The sequence below is a fragment of the Octodon degus genome, unplaced genomic scaffold (assembly GCF_000260255.1).
Source record: "Octodon degus isolate 3935 unplaced genomic scaffold, OctDeg1.0 scaffold00011, whole genome shotgun sequence".
In the NCBI taxonomy this organism is placed as follows: domain Eukaryota; kingdom Metazoa; phylum Chordata; class Mammalia; order Rodentia; family Octodontidae; genus Octodon; species Octodon degus.
The window spans coordinates 21,513,095-21,531,529 of record NW_004524587.1 but is presented as its reverse complement, the minus strand read 5'-3'; the positions used below and the strand labels follow the sequence as shown (position 1 = coordinate 21,531,529).

General features: G+C 37.9%; 1 protein-coding gene across 1 annotated transcript in view; it reads right to left on the bottom strand.

Moving 5' to 3' along the window:
* The window catches only part of Cdh8 (cadherin 8), a 415,681-nt gene that overhangs the window by 122,579 nt on the left and 274,667 nt on the right, over positions 1–18,435 (bottom strand). The window contains 2 exon segments of the mRNA XM_004625918.2: positions 14,230–14,232; positions 15,450–15,586. Of these exon segments, the coding sequence (XP_004625975.1) occupies positions 14,230–14,232; positions 15,450–15,586 (140 nt within the window).

The window sequence follows — 18,435 nt, the reverse complement described above, 5'->3', positions numbered from 1 at the left end:
TTGTGATTGTGATAAAAATGATTTCCTACAAATATTCTTCCCATAAAATGCTGTCTCTCTCATCCAATAGGGAAGCTCACCCCACGGAACACTGCATGCTATTATACTAAGTGATTTGCTGGAGTTTTAAATACAAAATTCTGCTTCTTGCTTCCTCTCTTAGAGATCAAAAAGCAGTTCTCTCACAAAATCTTACATGTATGAGGGAAAGCATTTATTAATTTGCTTAATATGACTATCCCATAATGCTTACATATACAAAACATGTCACAGGCAATAAATGTGTATTGCTTACATATGTGAATTAAAATAACTAAATGTTTATTAAAAGAAAATATCAGAGGTATTTTTCTTGCTTTCCAAGGACTTGACTCTGAACAGAGTCTGAGCACGTGAAACACTTAAGGAAATGAGCTATACCTGTGTGCTCTAGATACTCGCGTGTTTGTGAAGCTTTAGTCTAATAACCAAATAATGTAAGAAGACAGAGTATCATGCTTCAGAGAGACTTTGCCTATGAATTTGTGCTGTATGGGTCTGGAAAGGGGACTCTGCCTCTTACACTTCTGCATCATTCCTTCAGTTATTTTTGGAAGGTTTGTCAAGAGCTCAACACGGTTTCTCTTAGAAAGTTGCCGGACAAAGCATATTAGTTTCTCTTTCCTTAGCTGAATTGGATTCCTGGGTGAATAGAATTGGCAGCCATAAAAGCAGCAGGCATGACACTTCTTTTGAGCAACAGTATAATCTCCGACCTCGGGTGACATACGAGGTGCGTCCTTGTCCTAGAGAGACGCGGGGACCGAAAATACCAGCCACATAAGAGTGAAGAGTAACTGACACTTGCCACCCCAAATACGATGGAAACAGGTTATCAAAGTTAAAATGTCCATCATCCAGCTAAATAGCCACCTGTACTGGCTCAGAAAGGCAGGCAGTTGAGGGTGGAAAAAAAAATGGAATGGGGGCCTATTTTTAGCTGCAGATGCTAAGCCTTGGATTAAAGATTCCTGTAATCAAAAAACGTGCAGCATTTTCATTCTTTTGGCTTTGCTACTTTGTAACCCGTTTCTGCTTGTTCAATACAGATCAGATTAAATGATAAACGGCCTTGTTGGGTAATGAAGTGTGGGATAGCATTATTCGGGGCTTGCCTCAAGGCACTCAGAAGGAAAGAGAAATGCAGGTTTCTAGATCAGAAGCCCTCCTCCTTGGGGAAGGAGACAGGGGACCCGGGGCTGCTTTCCACCGGCACCTTTCGAATGGTCCCTGACTCCCCAGATTGGTTAATATTCTATGGCAGTCCTCTGGAAGCAGTCAGTGCCCCCCAGTTTTCATACAAGGAGAGTGCACTTATCCTTGCCCTTTATAGCTCAGCTTCTGTCACTCAAGAAACAATGATTTCTTTAAAATATGACCAGATAGCCATATCATATATGTGCCTGTCTGCTGGAGATTTCTTTAACTAAGAACTGAGTAGCATAAATTAGGGCAAAGATCTTTTCCGCCAAATCAATTAATAGTTTCTGTTTAGGTTCAGAACTACAGAGGAGTCCCTGCTGGTGTCAAGTCCTTACTTGCTTTATTCATTCATTCATCTAATAAATATTCATTGGGAGCCCCAAGCACTGGCCTACACCCCCCAGGGTAAAACAGTGATCAATAATAAAAAATAATAAAATGTTTTCTGAGAGCAATTATCTCAACTACTTCTTCTCTTAGAGATATATTTTCAAACCTGAAGCAAATAAGTGTGTATAATAAGCCTCAGCCAGCAATGTGAAGGAAAATTACATTTTATAACAAAGTGAGAATTTATACCACAGGAACCTAATACTACCAGTGGTATTGAGAGATAAAAATAATAGTAGCTGACACTTACATTAACATTTATGTGGCAGAAATTGTTCTGAGCATTATGGATGCATAAACAGATTTGATGAGTTAATATAAATTGTCATTTAAGCTGGGATTATAAAAATCTATAGCTAACTAGGTGATGGCTGTTAAAAATAATGGGAACTATCTTTGCTCCCAAGTAAATGATATATTGAAGCAAACACCTGTGGATATGCATGAACTAACGTGATGAAGACTCTAGAAGGAAGGCATAAAGTTGCATCTTAAAGTTCTAAAAGAATGTTTTTCTTTGTTCCTGCACACTAAACTAGCACCCTAGTTTGAAATAAATTCTTTGAATTTTTATGTATTTTTTAAAATTTACATTTTAATTTTTTTTTTCCGGAACTGGGGATTGAACTCAGACCCTTATGCTTGTCAGGGAAGTGCTTATTCCACTGAGCCATTTCCCTGGCCCAACGTTTTAATTGTTTAAATGAATTTGATACAGGCTCTAGCTATGCAGCTCAGACACATGGAGATCCTCCTATTTTAAGCCTGCCCAGTGCGGGGACTACAGGTGTGTGCCACCACACCTGGACTCAGTCACTGGCTCAGCGTACCCAGTAGTGGGGCAGGTGGGGTATGCGGTACCACAATCGAACCCTGGCCACTGAGCTTGTCTAAGCAGGTGCTTAGTCTGCTGATCTATCTCACTGACCCTGAAACAAATTCTTTTTTAAAAATTTTCATATTATTTCCAAGTCCTCGTATCAAGAAGTAGCATTATTAATCTACCTATTGAGTCTATTCTTGATAGAATAAACTGATGGTCTAATATAGCATTATCAGGCTTGATGGAAAAGGAGACTTGACATCCAGGCGCAAGTGTGCTGTTTTCTATATCTGTAACACTGCTCCTAAAGAGAATGAGCCAGCCCACCAAAGGACAGAGGATCTTAGAAAACACAAACTAGTTATGTCAGAAAAGTCACAGACTAACTATGTAAATTGTACACACAAGGCCCACAGCTAACCAACCTAAGGTCGGCTACTAGCTGACCAGCAAGATTCGCAGAACAAGTTCAAATAAAAGACTTGAACAGTGACTCCACAGGATCAGGAGTAATGTATTTTTCTTATTTTAAGACACCAAGGACTTAACTTATACAGTAGAAATGAAACTATATCTCAGTGTCCATAGAACTATTTTTGTCCTCTTGTTCTACTCAAATACAAGTGGTTGGGGAAAAGGAGGATTAGGCTAATAGGATATTTAGATAAATAACTGGGGCAATAGGAAGTGTGACAGCCAGCACCAGGTCTAGTTTGAAAGAGGATAATGGGGAGAGAAAATAGGTAAGATAACAAGAAGAAGGGAGAAAAGGTAGTGTTGAGCTTTTAATATATGTATCAGAGTTTGTTTTATCTATTTTACCTATGTCATCTCATGTCACCCTCATAACAAACTTCAAATATAGCACATAAGACAGAGAGACGATGTAACTTATTGAAGTCCTACATATAGTTTATATAAGGTCCTGTATTTTGACTAAGGTAAACTGACTTCAAAATGTATGTTCTTAAAATCCTTTACGGCTAATGAAAGAAGAGGTGATAGCAGTGCTGATGACTGGCTTCTGCATGAGAAAAATGTTTTCAAAGTTGCTAACTTTTCCTGGGTCTTTAGAATTGAGATGGGAAATAAAACAACCCTTTTGTAAAATAGCATTTATAAAATTATGCACTACCTGTGGTTTAGATCTAAAGTATCCTCTGAAATGGAGTTTGGGGAAGGTGACTGAATCATGGTAGGTCTCTACTCATCAATGGATTGGTTTACTAACAAATTCATTCCTTCTGGCTGGGATATAGCTCAGCAGCACTGCCTACGTGGTGAGTGTGAGGTCATGAGTTTGATCTCTTGTATAAAGAGATGGAAAAAAAATCCCACTTGTGTCATCTAAGGTGGGATCAGGTTGGAGAAGATGAGGGATGGGAAGTTTCACTTGGAAGGGCGTATTTCTGTCTCTTTCTACATCCTCTTTCTGCTTCCTGGCTTCCATGGAATAAGCATCATTTCCCAACCATATCTTTCTACGATGTGGTTCTGCCTTGGAACCAGAAAACCACGAACTAACCACTTGAAAACTATGTGCCAAGATGAAAAACCTCCTTCTTCAAGTTGTGGGTGTCTGGTGTTGTGTCACAGTGCCAGGAAAGACAGAAGCATAGAAAATTTTTCGAGGAATTGGGTTGTTGGTATGACTGTAATTGATCATGTAGGGGGCCGGGGAGATGGCTCAGTGGAGTAAGCACTTCCCTGGCAAGCTCAAGGGCCTGAGTTCAATCCCCGGTTCTGCCAAAAACCAAAGCAAACCAAACCAACAAACAAAAAATTGATCATTAAGTTCTTTGCTTTGTTTGGGTTTTGGTTTTTTGTTTGTTTGTTTTTTGTTTTTTGTTTTTTGTAGTACTGTGCGTTGAACTCACGACCTTGTGCTTGCCAGTCATGCGCTTATTGCATTGAGCTGTCTGCTCAGCCCTAATCGTGTAGTTTAGAAGTGTTTGGAGCTGGTGTGTGAGGTAGTAGTTCGGAAGACTGCAGATGTGGGCCTAGAATCTTATGAGAAGGGCACAGAATGATAAAAGCTCACAAATAGAATGATGATAAATTTAACACAGGAAAATCAAATCTTGAAAGGTTTTAGCTAAGAATGACAACTATGCTGGAAGCTGAATGAGAGCCTATGTGTGTTACACTAGAGAGAAAATGCATCTACATTTGTCATATATCTTAAAATTCTATATGAGATTGAGATTAAGGGTGGTAGACTAATCTGGTGAATGAAATTTCAAATCCACCCCACATTAAAACTATCATATGTATAAGGTTGGTTGCTTTCAGTCACATTTATAGAGAAAACCAGAACCAGAAGGCAGACTTGAATAATTTGAAACATTTTGTTGAGGATCAGAAAACTGAATAACTGCAAATTTGGGTCCAAAGAGAATTTGATTGCTGAAAAGGATAGTTTTGCACAGAAGTTAAATACTTGGCATCAACACAAGATTAAGCTGGCTTGACATCTCAGGAATCATTAACACCCCACCAATCACAGGCACAGACATAAAAAGTGTAAAACAAATATTTGAGATAAAGCCTGTGCTCCCCCACTCAAGAAGGGCCTTCTAAGGGCGGCTGCTCTGGAACTCATTTTATCATGATTGGGCATGCAGGCCCAGAGAAGGTACAGTGGGCATCTTCCAAGGGTGCCGAGCTGCTGCTCAGATTGGTGGCAGACCTTGGTATCACCCACTTGGGACTGGTTTCTCAAGCACGCAAAAAGCAAGTCTTAGAGGCTCCCACCCTGACTCCAGCAGGCCTAGGAAGTCAGCAAAAATGTGTGATAGTATCACAACCCCTGTTAAGAGTTTATAAGCGGGTAATATGTGAATGTGTAATGATTATGCCAAAAGGTACAATGGAGTTCCCCAGGACGTTTTACATGACAGGAAAATGGAACATTTGCTGAGGAAAAGGGCAAATAGCACCAGCAAACAGAGAGGATGTGTGGGCTGAACAGGTGAGGTCACAGGAGGGGGGAGGGCCTAGTCCTTTGAATTTCACACCTCACTATGGCCTCCCCTAAGTGCTGCACATAGAGCTACAGGACTGAATGCTAGCTCTACTCAGTTGAATTCCCATTTGGAATGAAAATATTAGCCTAGGTTATTGTGTGTTGAAATTATTTAAATTTCTGTTTGATTTTTATAGGGTCACACAGCTACGAATTTCCATTGAGTCTCAGAGGTGTCTTTGGACTTGGCCTTGTCAGAAATGCTGGAACAGTACTGTACTGGGAATTCTTAGAAAGGGTCTATGTGTGTTGCACAGTAAAGTGAACATGGGCTTTTGGAGAGCACAGGTGATACGTTATGTTTCAGATCTAAAATGCCATCCAAAATCTTGTGATCCAAAACACATCCTGTGCAGAAGGAGCTGGCTGGTGACTGGGGGATGGACCTGCAGGGTATATTCTTTTTTTTTTTTTTTTTTTCTTTGTGGAACCGGGGATTAAAACTCAGGCCCTTGTGCTTGCCAGGGAAGCATTTATTCTACTGAGCCACCTACCCAGCTGCAGGGTATATTCTTGTCCATAACACTTCCCATGCCTGTCCAATTCCTGGCTGACACGGCGAAGTGGCTGTCCACCATCGTGCCGTCTATCTCGTGCCTGCCTTGCAGCCAGGTACCGATCTTTTAAAACCTGAGCCACATTACACCAACCTTCCTTAAAGTGGTGGATAGTGACTGGCAAACCTAACAGACAGCCCTCAACTTATCTCACAGTAATAACTCCAAAACCAACTCACAACTTGCTAGATCTTCCGCATGAACTTGAGGTTTGCTTAATGACAAAACGGTCAATCTTTGGCCAAATGCTCATTGATAACATAAAAGTAAAATCATTGGTCATTATAATTGATTTCATATACATAGTACCATTGAAACTACTGTAATTAATAAGTAGATAATAAAAGACACCTATATTCCCTATTCTTCACATACTTTTGAATACACACCCATGTATTCCTTATTCTATAGGTAGGTAATCTAAGCAACAAAGAGACAAGTTATGTAACTCAACAAAATGAGTGTAGATAAGTGAAAAAATAATGATTAGATCCTAATGAATGGATTTAGAAGCATGGTTTCTTACTGTTCAGCTTATTTCCTTTGATTACTTTCCTCTGTGGCCCCATGATCTCCTTGAAAAGAATTTCAAGGTGAATACCTGTATATTCCTCCCCAATTCTTGTGGTTTCCCCATGGCTAAGGAGAAGCAAGAGTGTAAATATAAATAAACCAAGTATCACCTTACTTTTCTAGTATATTCAGATATATAGAACCTCTCCAGTGCCCTGGTGCTATTAGTGGTCAGTTTGTTATAATTTATACCCCAAATTATGGTTCTGATGTTTGCTTCTTACCTCTTTTCTATCTTTTGCTTAATGTTACAGTTCGTGTTTACGTATCTCCCCAAAGCCTTGTGCAGTCATGGGGTGGACTTCAAGAAGTTGTGATTAATTCATGATCCAATGCTGGGATTTGAGCTGTGAGTGCTGCTGGGATTACTGGCGTGAGTGCTACACCCAGCCTGAGGCAGATAGCCTGAATGCAGTATAAGGAAGGGAGAGAGGCTTGCTCCCTGCCTCTGCCTCTTCTGCTACTGCCAATGCTCCTCTCTTTTACTCTTGCTGTTTTCCACCACCATGAACTGCTGCCCTCTGCCATGAGCCACTTTGCCTTGGAACCAGCTGAATATGTACAGAATTTTCCTCTAACTTTGTGCTAAATGAAACTTTCCTTCCTTAATTGTGGAAGGTGGGTATTTTATTCTGGCAAATAGAAAAGTAACTGAGACACTTATGATTAAAGGTACAGTTGAAGCTTTGTGGAACATGTTTTATAAAAAGAAAATGGGAAAACTCAGAGACAGGAGCTTCTTTCAAGGTAACTCTTTTTCAAGTTACAACCATGGTGTGATAAATTAAACTGATGTTCAGCATGGTTGAAATCTATATTGTCTTCCTACATGGGGTATATGATTTCTAAGTAGACTAGAAGAGTAAGGAGGTGTAAAAAAATATGAAGAAGTTGCAAGAAGAAATGGCTAGAATGTTGGCAGAAGAAAGAGGAAAGCAGAGAAAAATTTTCATGTCAATATGCAATGAATTAAGGTAGCCAGATTATTAGGTGGAAAGTGATTCACAGGATTAAAATGAAGTTGACATGGGCTCTGTGCTGAACTACATGCATTGTCCTCTCTGATTGGCTATCTTCTTAGTCCTGGAAGGGCCCAAAGTCCAATTCTTCTCCAAGGGCAGTGTGCGTTGAGTGCCCACACCTCTCCCACAGACAGAGTTTCTCACACCTTTTCTGTGTGCTTTTGTTATATTTATCATTGCTCTGAGCTCTGAATGCAGCTGTCCATGGCACAGCACTATTCCCCCTGCCTGAGTGGGAGGATCTTGACAGGAACTTCACTGCGACTGCATTCTGAGGCAGGCATATCAGTCACACAGTGCTGCCGGCTCCCAGGTATTTTCAGCTCGTTAAGGCTTCCTGCACCTGAGTTTCACTGTCCCATTATGATCTTAGCATCATCTCCCTTCTGTGCAAAGTATGAAAGGGGTCAATAACTTGTCTGCATCTCCTCTCCCTCTACTCTGTGAGTGTAGTCACCTGAATGGCACTCTGCATCCGGTTAGCCATAGGGAATACATGGAATATACAGGTATTTTGAACAAGTTCTTGCTGTGATAGCTGAAGGCCTTAGTCCAATCAGGTCTTCAAGCTGGTAACCATATGACTGCACCATTTTGAAGGCCTCTCCATAGCCTCGGTTCAGAATGCTTTGCCCAAAGTAAGGGCCACAGAAAAGTCAATGAACAAACATTTCCTGTGAAATGCTGAAACACAACTGTGCCTAGCACCCACACAGGCTTTGGTTACCACCGCATTTGCTGTGTGGAGAAAAAGAACTAACAGATGACTTAAATGACTTTAAGTGATGCAGTTATGCAAAATCCCAGGTAAGCGCTGGGCCAACAATAAGAATATAAACAGTTTGGAAAGCATTTCTAAAGACTGTACATGTATTTCATGCTAAGAGTTACTGTGCTATTACTTTTAATTCAGTTCTTACTATATTCAAGGAATTTAAAGATAAAAATTCTTATTTTCATCTCACAAGTGAAAACACTGCGAATGCAAAACAGAAATAAAGTGCTCAAGGTTAAATGCCAAGATATGGCCAGCTCTGTAATTCCATTCAACTTCAGAATCCAAGACTCTTCCACACACTGAGAAACCTATAAAGATATATATTTTTCTAAGTAGCTTGGTTTAGACACAGCAATTATTCTGGAAACTGGGCCTCACGCCAGGAAGAAACATTCCTTAAGTGCTATCAAACTAGTGTTTTCCCTGGGAGATTTAACCGTCATTAGGGAAAAGCTTCATTTGCAATATTGTGCACAGCCCACTGCAGTAGGCCAGAGCAATGCATTATCCCTAACTCAAAGAGATTAATTTAATGGGCAATTATATGCATCCTGGTTTGAATACTTTCAGGTAACCAATAGCAGTGTGCTTTCTGTAAATGTCCAATGCCTGTTTGCAGTTACTACTCCTCCAATTTTATTCACTTTCCTTTCATATCATCAAGATTTCTGTGAAGAACACTGTATAATCGGCATTCAATGCCCTTAATATGCTACTGTACCTTATTCTAAACACTGTTCAATAATTTATGCACCATCCCCTAATATCATGCCTCTCTTCAATAGCTGTGTATACTGCTCTTGTTCTGTCCTTGGAGAAACCTTAGTTTAACTCTCAGCTTAATGGTTAGTAAAATCTCAAAAGATCAGGACAGGAAGAATATTTTATATTTAATGAACAAAGACCACCTTAATATTTCTCTTTCCTTTTTCCGGGATTGATAAATGTTTTTACTTTTCTTTCTTTTCTTTCTATATGTATTTGGTACAGGGTCTGTCTAAGCAGATTGGACTTCTAGTGCTTCTCTTTTCAGCCTCCCCAACACTGGTATGCCCCACCATCTGGGGTGGGGCTGGCACAGCGTGTGATACTAGAGATGGAACCCTGGTCTCTGTGCTTGCCTAAGCAGATGCTTCATCCACTGAGCTATCTCACCAGCCCAGGGGTGATAAATGTGAATGTTTATCTGTTTCAGGCAGGGGCAGAAAGCTAGGCAAAGTTTGAAAGTATATTTTTGAACCCTGCATTTGAGATTCTGATTTAGTAGGTCTTAGATAAAGTCTGGGACTACTTTTTGTTCATTTGCTTGCTTGAAGCAATTATCTAAGTGATGAAGTTTTTTTTTTTTCAGAACCAGGGATTGAACTCAGGTCCTTGCACTTGCCAGGGAAGCGCTTATTCTACTGAGCCATCTCCCCAGCCCCAGTGATTAGGATTAATGGTTTTTATTTAGAAACACAGCCCTCCTCAAACCTACTACGGTGTATTTTTTAGTCTATGTGCCTTAGTTTGCCTCTGAAATAGGGATAGAATTCCAGTTCGAAATTTCCAAATATCTGGTTAAGTTTTAGGTAAGACCCCGCAGTTGTTTGCAAATTGCATAATGGGAGAGATTGAGCCTACTAAAGTGGATCTCTCTTGTCCTCTACCCTCTTTCTACCCCAGTCTTCTGTTCTTCCCAGAAAAAAAAAAAACTAATTTGTGGTGCCAAGAGCTAAGAAGGAGGAGAAAGAGGAGTAGGAGGAGAAAAAGGAGGAGGAGGAAAGACCTCAGAGAATATTCTATGGAAGGTGTATGCAAACATATATTCTACATTCAAACAAAACTCTACTTCTCTCACTAGAGACCTACCCTGGTGCTGCTCTGTATGGAATGCAGGAAAACTTACTTAACCTTTGTCTTGACTTCATTCTCTGGTGTTTTCCCACAATGGCAGTACCTACATTTAGAATGCTATAAGGTTGAAATGCACGGCAGGATTGACTGCAAAGTTTGCTCAGGATCTCACACTCAGCAGGATTTAACTGAAGTCTCTACCGTCACCTTAAACAGCAGCCATGCATTGTTTTAGTGGACAGGCTTGTCTCTAGAAGAGACACACTACAGAGAAGCATAATCTCTCCTTGCTATACTGGCATCCTACTGCAGTTCATGGGCTGAGATGTGTCCCTGCTCAAGACCTGAGGGGGAATCTATTACCACTGAAATACTTGGGGAATACCCATGGTGAACAACCTCAGTCTTTTTTTAAGGAAGTCTGACCCAAGAGGATAAAGGACAACATCTCAATTCTCATTAAGAGATAACAGGTGGCCTCCCCCAAGTCCACTTTTTAGCTTAATTTCATTTGTTTAAATATTTTGCCTGATGAGACGGTATTCAGAGAGTCATTTTAAAATATTCTCTCTGGAGTGAATATTTCTTTATCATTATTAGAAACTTGCAATGAGGCTCTGTGATCCTGGGTAGTTTTAATATTCACCTTGGACAAACACAATAAATCTCCTTTTAATAATTTTTTCCAAGACATAATCTGTGGCTTTGTAAGACAAACATTACACGATGGCCTAAATAATCAAGGCAAGTCAAAACAAATTTCTAAGATTTTTCATAGTAATTCTACATTTTATGTTTAGTTCTCTGTGATCCTGTTCAACTTCTTTTTATTAGCTAGAATACAAATGACTTTGTATGCATTTAAAGTTTCTAGGTTTATGCTCAACTCAACTTTTATTTTGTTGTGAAAATTTAGCTCTCTTACAACTGCGAAGAGATATGGCTTGACCTCTGCAATCCCCTTCCAGGGAGTGCTTGCAGTCATTGCAGGACCATCCATAACATCGCACCAGCTCCCTGTAACAAACTTCTGGACATCTAGTCTTCATCATGCAATCTTCAAGGGAATTCAAGATTAAAAAAAAATTGCAATGGTAAATTAGGTTTACGGCTAAAGTGTTCACCTCAAGGCTTCATGCATGTGTTAATGATTGGCTCATGGGGATGATATACTCTTCAGTGGATTTAGTCATTGATGAGATCAGTAGCTGGATGTGTTATAAGCAGGCAGGACCTGGTTGGATGTGGCTATTGATGGGGAGGGGTACATTTCCCACTCTGATTGTTCCTGAGCTTTCTGCTTACATGCTGGATGAGCAGCCACTGTTTCCTGTGCTGTGTGACTCTAACATCTGACTTATGCCTTGGAGCCTGCAGACCAGAGACTAGAGCCACAAGCCAGAGATAGAACCTCTTCACCTTGGATTGTTGAGCCAGGGATTGTGTCCCAGCATCAGGAAAGTGACTAAGGCAAGTGTATAGTTCTGACTTGGAGTTGCTCTCGAGGTTTCAGTTTAGAAGCTGACTTCATCTGAAGGCTGTGTTGGGTTTGGTGACCCACTTTTATGACAGCTCCCTCACATAGTGGCTGGACTGGGGCCCACTTCTAAGATGGCTTAGCCACAGACTGGCAAGCTAATGTCAAGGGTTGGTGTTTTATCCCACCTTTTCTTCATAAGCACACCTAGACCTAGACATTATGCATGTTTTTTAATGTATTTACTTCTACTGCCATACTTAACCCATTCTTTTTCTAATAAACAACTAAAAGCTGTTAAAAAAAGAAAATTTAGCTCTTATATATTTTCATTTTTGTTAGTAATAAGAAAGTTATCTACAAAAATTCAAAAACAATCCAATTGGCAATTTTATAAGAAATGTTCAACATTTCTTAAGATATAAAATCTAAGTAAAGGCTTTGAGACCTAAGCAAGTGCGAGGACCCGGGTTCAATCCCCGGTACCACATGCTATACTGGTCCAGCTGTGCCAGCCTATGAGGTTCACTATGAGTCCAAACTGTGTATCAAGACCCTGTACCAAAATAAATAAATAAATAAATACTTACATAATTTTTAAAAAACTAAAAAAAAAGAATAAAAACTAAATAAAACTTGTTTGTTGATCAAAATGTGCCTATATCATTTACAGAGTTTTTAATTTCAAGTTTAAATAAAAAGTTGAGGTTCACCGTGTGGGCACCTACCTACCCAATGCATGGTCACCTTCATGGAGTCAGCTCTCTGACTTTTGTCAGTGGCTAACTAGAGCAATTTCTATGAACATAGTATGATAATTTTAGCTGGTGCACCTTATATAATTTATTTTTAATGTAAAGCAATAATAATACTTCAAAATAATTTTATTACATATTTTACTAATATACATGCAGGCTTTTTTATATTAATGAGGTGTTTTTTTGTTTGTTTGTTTCTTTTTTTTTCTTTTCTGGTATTCTGTACAAACCACTGAGCTATACGAATGGTCCTTTATTCTTGTGAGACAGAATCTTTCCTAATTACCTACCTTGAACCTTGAGCTTGTCTTTATGCCTCATTTCTGGAGTACCTTAGCTTACAAGTATGTGCCACAACATCCCATTGAAAAAAACTTGTTTAATGTCTGCAAAATGTTCATCAAAGTGGTCCCTCTTTTCATTTTCATTCTCATCATCAAAATGGAATTTGTTAAATTCTAATCATCTCTTTCTTTAACCCTGTGCCTTTCTTTTCCAACAATGTCAATACATTTCAATACTCTCTTTCATAAGGAGCTACTTCCAGGTCTCATTGGAAGGAAATCTCCAAGAAGAACAGATGTTTTGCCCATTTTACTTCCTGTTGTAACCTAGTCATTAGATGAGTGCTGGAAAGAAAAAGCTCTCATAAATACAAAATCAACAAAAGAGCAAATGGGTGCCTTCTCTGACTATGCTTAACGGCCTCACCTCTCAGGAGGTAAGAGCTCATTGCTCTAGAACATCTGCTTTTGTATCTTCCCCTAATTCCATGTAGACAAGCTTTTTATTTCTGGCCTGTCCTGACATATAAGCCCCTGTTCTTTGTATTCATTTATTATTGTTCTTTAGTCTGGACTACATGATTGCTCACTGTGAAATAGCTTTGATAAATATATAAGTGGAATCATCAGTCTCATAAAAAATATGTACATGGGTTAAGGGTAAGGTTTCTCTAGGTTGTTTTGTTATAATGTATGAGAAAATTCTTTTAAAATTGCCTATGTATTTTATAGAAAATGGTAGTTCTCTTGAGCATTTTAGAAAGCCTTAATAAATAGATACAGTTTTTCTTAGAGGCTTAAAATGATAACTGGCCTTCAACACTGTAAATCATAAAAAGAAATTCAAGACTTTTCCATTCTAAATGGATTTAACACTTCTAATAAACTAAAATCTCAACATGATATTTTTTTGTTTGCTTGTTTCTTTTCTGTTACAAGAGAAAATCACTTCTACAGCAAACAATATTTGGTAGAAAATGCCAAAATTTCCCTGCTCTCTTTCCATCTAGAGTCAATTTGGTAGGATTAGAAGTATGTATCAAATGAATCACAGCATCTTTGCCTGCGCTCAAGTGAGACGCAATGTCTACCCTTAACTCTGCACTTCTTTACATTAACGAGCTACTTTAGAAAGCTTCGTATGGAACGTTCTCCTTAGATCTGGAAATAAGATGTGCCCCTCCTGAGCATCTCAACGGCTCCTCAGACAAGAAAGCGACATACCTCAGGTGCTTCGCCTGTTCTCATATTACCTACCAGAGAACACAGAATGAATTTCAGGGTATACACCTGCAATTATCTTCTCACTCTTACATATGTTATGCATCCCCAGCAGTTTCTTACTGATAATTTTGTTTCTGTTCTAAGAAAAAAGCCCAGGGCTGTGCACATATTAGGAAAGCATTCTACCTCTAAGCCTTAGCCCTATTTCCTTAATGCTGATTGTTATGCCCTTATTCAGACTCCCTTTAGCCCTCAAGTTCTTCCACATTGTATTAACCTCTCTGAATTGATGCACAACTTTGAAGACCTTACCTCTAGAACAAAAAAAAAAATTAAGGTAATGTACAAAATCTGTCTTGCTTGGACATAAAATGAATACCCTTCCCCCTTAACATGTTTTTGTATAATAAACAGAGTCAGAGTCCAAGATTACAGAGACAGTGTAGCAATAAATTTCATCATTGAAGTATGGTTCAGACCCAGCGTGTGTTTTTCATTAATTAAAAAGAATCTATGCCTATTTAATATTACTAGGAAGACTCTTTCCTTATAATAAATTTTTATACATAGATTTTATCAAATTTATATTGCTGATAGAATTTATATAGAGCATGATTACTGTGTAGAATATATTAAAACCTACAGACATAATCTATACTTTCCAAAATGATGTATATTGATAGTTTCATGTTTACTTCTATATTTTCAACATGTAAATGGGTATTGCTAGGGATGCATTTAATTACGTAAACAATTGCTTCTCTCTTGAATAAACTCTCTTATGCAGTATATATTGTATAATATCTCTTAGTGTCTACTTATGTTTAATGTACCATTGTTCAATTTAACCTTTTTTTACCTATTCTGTTTCTAAATCTTTTCTCATTTATCTTCAAATCATATGTTTAATTTAATGTACAAAATATATAAAAGAATTAAGGTACAGATAGCTTCCCTTTACATATCCTGAAAACATTTTGTTAACTTACTGCCATGTATATTACTTTATGTTGAGCAGATATATTCAACAAAAGCTTCTTGCTAGCTATACGGTAAGTTTCATCAGCAACATATCTAACAGAAATGGGGACCATAACCAAAAAAAAAGGGGATACAGATGAATGTCCATTTTGTTTTTGTGTATTCAAAGTGGTTAGGAAAGATATATAGTTACATTCTCTTAATGAATAGAGGGATTTGTTCTGATGGTGTTTGTAAATAGGATATCAAGTCCACATCCTGTACAGCAATTAACCACCAGGAACAATGTATGCAATGTGTTAATTATTGAAACTGTCCTACCAATTTTATTTGAAACTGTCTCAACGGTATTTGTTTCTCAATAAAATTATGGGAAAAGAAGAAAAAAAAGAAAGAAAAGAAATGGGGACCATGTCCTGCTGGGCAGGCTTCCATTGAACCCAATCACAGAAGGCAAAAGCACCAAACCAGACACTTACTGATTTCAGTTGCAATGATTGTAATGTTGTGCCACACACTCAGTTCCCTGTCAAGCGGCGTTGCCAGCGTTATCTTTCCATCATCGGCATTGATGTTGAATTGCCTCTCCAGATCAGTGTGACGGTCGATGGAAAACCTACAAAAGAGACACGCATCTGTAAACTACTTCAATGTTGATATGATCCGTACATTCCACAGCAGACCTTTAGTAATCCTGGGAGAGTCATCGTTGTGAAGGCAAATGAATTGGGAAACTCTGTGGCCTCATCATTTGTTAAACAAAATGACTGAATGAGCCACAAGAAACTTAGTAATTATTGTCCAAGGAGCAATTAGCTGCATATGCAACATGGAGGTCATAAACTGCCAGCAGTTTCAGTAGGTAGAATCTTCAAAAACGGATGTTGATGAAGAGTTAATTGGACAATCCATCATATTTATTACACAGCCTATGATAATTACTAGTTGCCATGAAATATAATTTAAAACAACAATCTCAGGCCCAAAGTAAGATGGCACAAGGCAACATGTCATTCATTCGTGGTTATTCAAGGAAAACTTAGTTTTCTAATTTTTATGAGTGAACTATGTTTTTGAAGTTTCATTTAGTTTTGGTCAGTAATGGTTAGAGTTATTTCATTTGTTGTTGTTGTTGTTGTTGTTGTTGTTTTCTTTGGCAATTAAACATTCCTAAAGAGAATAAAAAAAAATAGAAATAAAAGGACAAGGAGATATCTCAGTGGAATAAGCTCTTGCCTGGCAAGCACAAAGTCCTGACTACAATCCCCAATACTGCAAAAACAAACAAAGAACCAAAAAATACAAATAAAAATAAAGAAAAGAAACACAAATCATACAGAATTTCAAACAAAATAATTTGAATTTCGCAGTATTTGTCATATTCTGTAGTGTTTAAATTAGTTGTACAGATTATCAGTATTATGCATAAAAACTGGTAAAAGAAAAAAGTTATAAGAAGTTAAGAAAAAAGAAAAAGGAAAAAAAGTGTAAAAGGAAGACAAAAATTAAACGTTAACTGATTTGTTTCATTTTTTATTCAAAATGTATTTATTCCACTAGTCTCCATCCATAAAAATCAGAAAGTTATTCACCATGTAGTAAATGTCCTTCGCTTCAGAATAGATATTTTCATATATTTGCAACACTAAACTTCTCTAAATCATTGTTTTCAAGTGGATGAGTTATCAGTTCCTCTATAAAGAAAACCCTTTCACGTAAGACAATAACCAAGATATTTAGCTTCTACAGCAGCTGTTGTTTAGGAACTCATAGTGTCCGGGTGACACAGGCTGTATTTCTGCATCACTTCCTACTGTTGGCTTTTGAGACCAAAATCTGTTCCCTGGCTGGAGAACTTTGTGTTCAATAAGGTTTTTGTTTTAAGGAATGCAAAGCACATACGGGACAATTATCTTATAAGAAAGAAGAGAGATGAATTAAAGCAGTATTGAGTGGAAATCCCAAGGAATTTTTAAGCAATCCTATTGCAGGAGGCAGACTAAAGAAAGTCATCCAGATTGTAGTGTACTCCTAGTAATTGTACAGGAAAGTCATTATTTATTGATATTTATTAAGCTTAGATCTAAAGTTTTACTGATCATATTTTCTTATTCATACTCTAAAAATTCATTCTACCTTCAAGATAAGGTCATGTTAGTATAAGGACATTGCAAAAACTCTTATCAACTGACCTACTAGTCTACCTTTGAATTGTTAGCATTGTAATATTGTAATATGTTTTTGCAAATATTGTACATGCAAGCATATGAATATACATCTTCTCATTTGTTCTAAATAGATCAATGAAGCACCAGGAAGATAACTCAGAGGACTAAGTGCCTGCCTAAGCAAACACAGGGGCAGGGGTTTGATTTCTAGCACCGCAGGTTGTGCCAGCCCCTCTCCTGGGGGCGCTGAGCCAGCCACCGAGATCAGGAAAGGTGATGCACACCTGTAATCTTAGCACTGCGGAAGCTGAAAACAGAAGAATCACTATGAGTCTGAGCTGCATAGTGAGACCCTGTATCAAATACATAACAAATAAATAAAATACAAATCTACCAATGAAATATATTATATATGTAGGTAGATAAATAAGTAAGTGTGTAGAGAGAGGTATATCTATTAATTATTTCTCCATATTTTACTTATTTGTCTTTAAATAGAAATTACATTGATATCCCTTACATTAGGTCCAAAGGCTAAAAAAAGAGGAAAGGTGTGTTTTGTTTAGCAAAGGTTTAAACAGAACAGCAAACATAAGGAAGCCTGTAGCAATAATTTTCAAGTAGTTTCATCAAGAATTAGCCAATGAGAAGTTCTTTGTCACAAAACATGTAAAATGAAATTGCAACTCTTGACTTAGTAAAAACTTAAGTACAAATAAAGCTAACCATGGACTTCTGTCCACACAGTAAAAAGTTACACTATATTGCAACTCCCAGAGTGGGTGGATGCTGGAACAATATAGGAAGGATTTAGAAACTCAGAGGCAGATAAGGATTAGTAATGATCTGAGCAAATTCCTGAGAATGAAGAGCATTTGTTACACCAAATCTGAAATGATCGTATTATGAAAAGAACAAAGGCCATTGTACCGGGGAACAATAATTGATGTTTAGACCAATAAGATGCTGAGATTAACTCTAAAATAGCTCTGCTGATGTGTACAGTATTTTAATCCAGATACCATATCATGCTCTGAATCTTAAAAGTGCTAAGAAATATCCTGAGAATTATTTATCACTTCCTGTGTCATCTTCATAAAAATGTCGCAGGTAATTTTGAAAATTATTTATTTTATTATTTCACTGCTGACATGCCATACAATCATGCACGATAAATTTCCTAGAAAACAGAGTAGAAGAGAATCAATATAATCAGTAATTCTTATTGAAATCAGAATCAGAAACACATTTCATGGCTATGTGGTTGGTATCTGCTAATCGTTTTGAAGGAAAACTA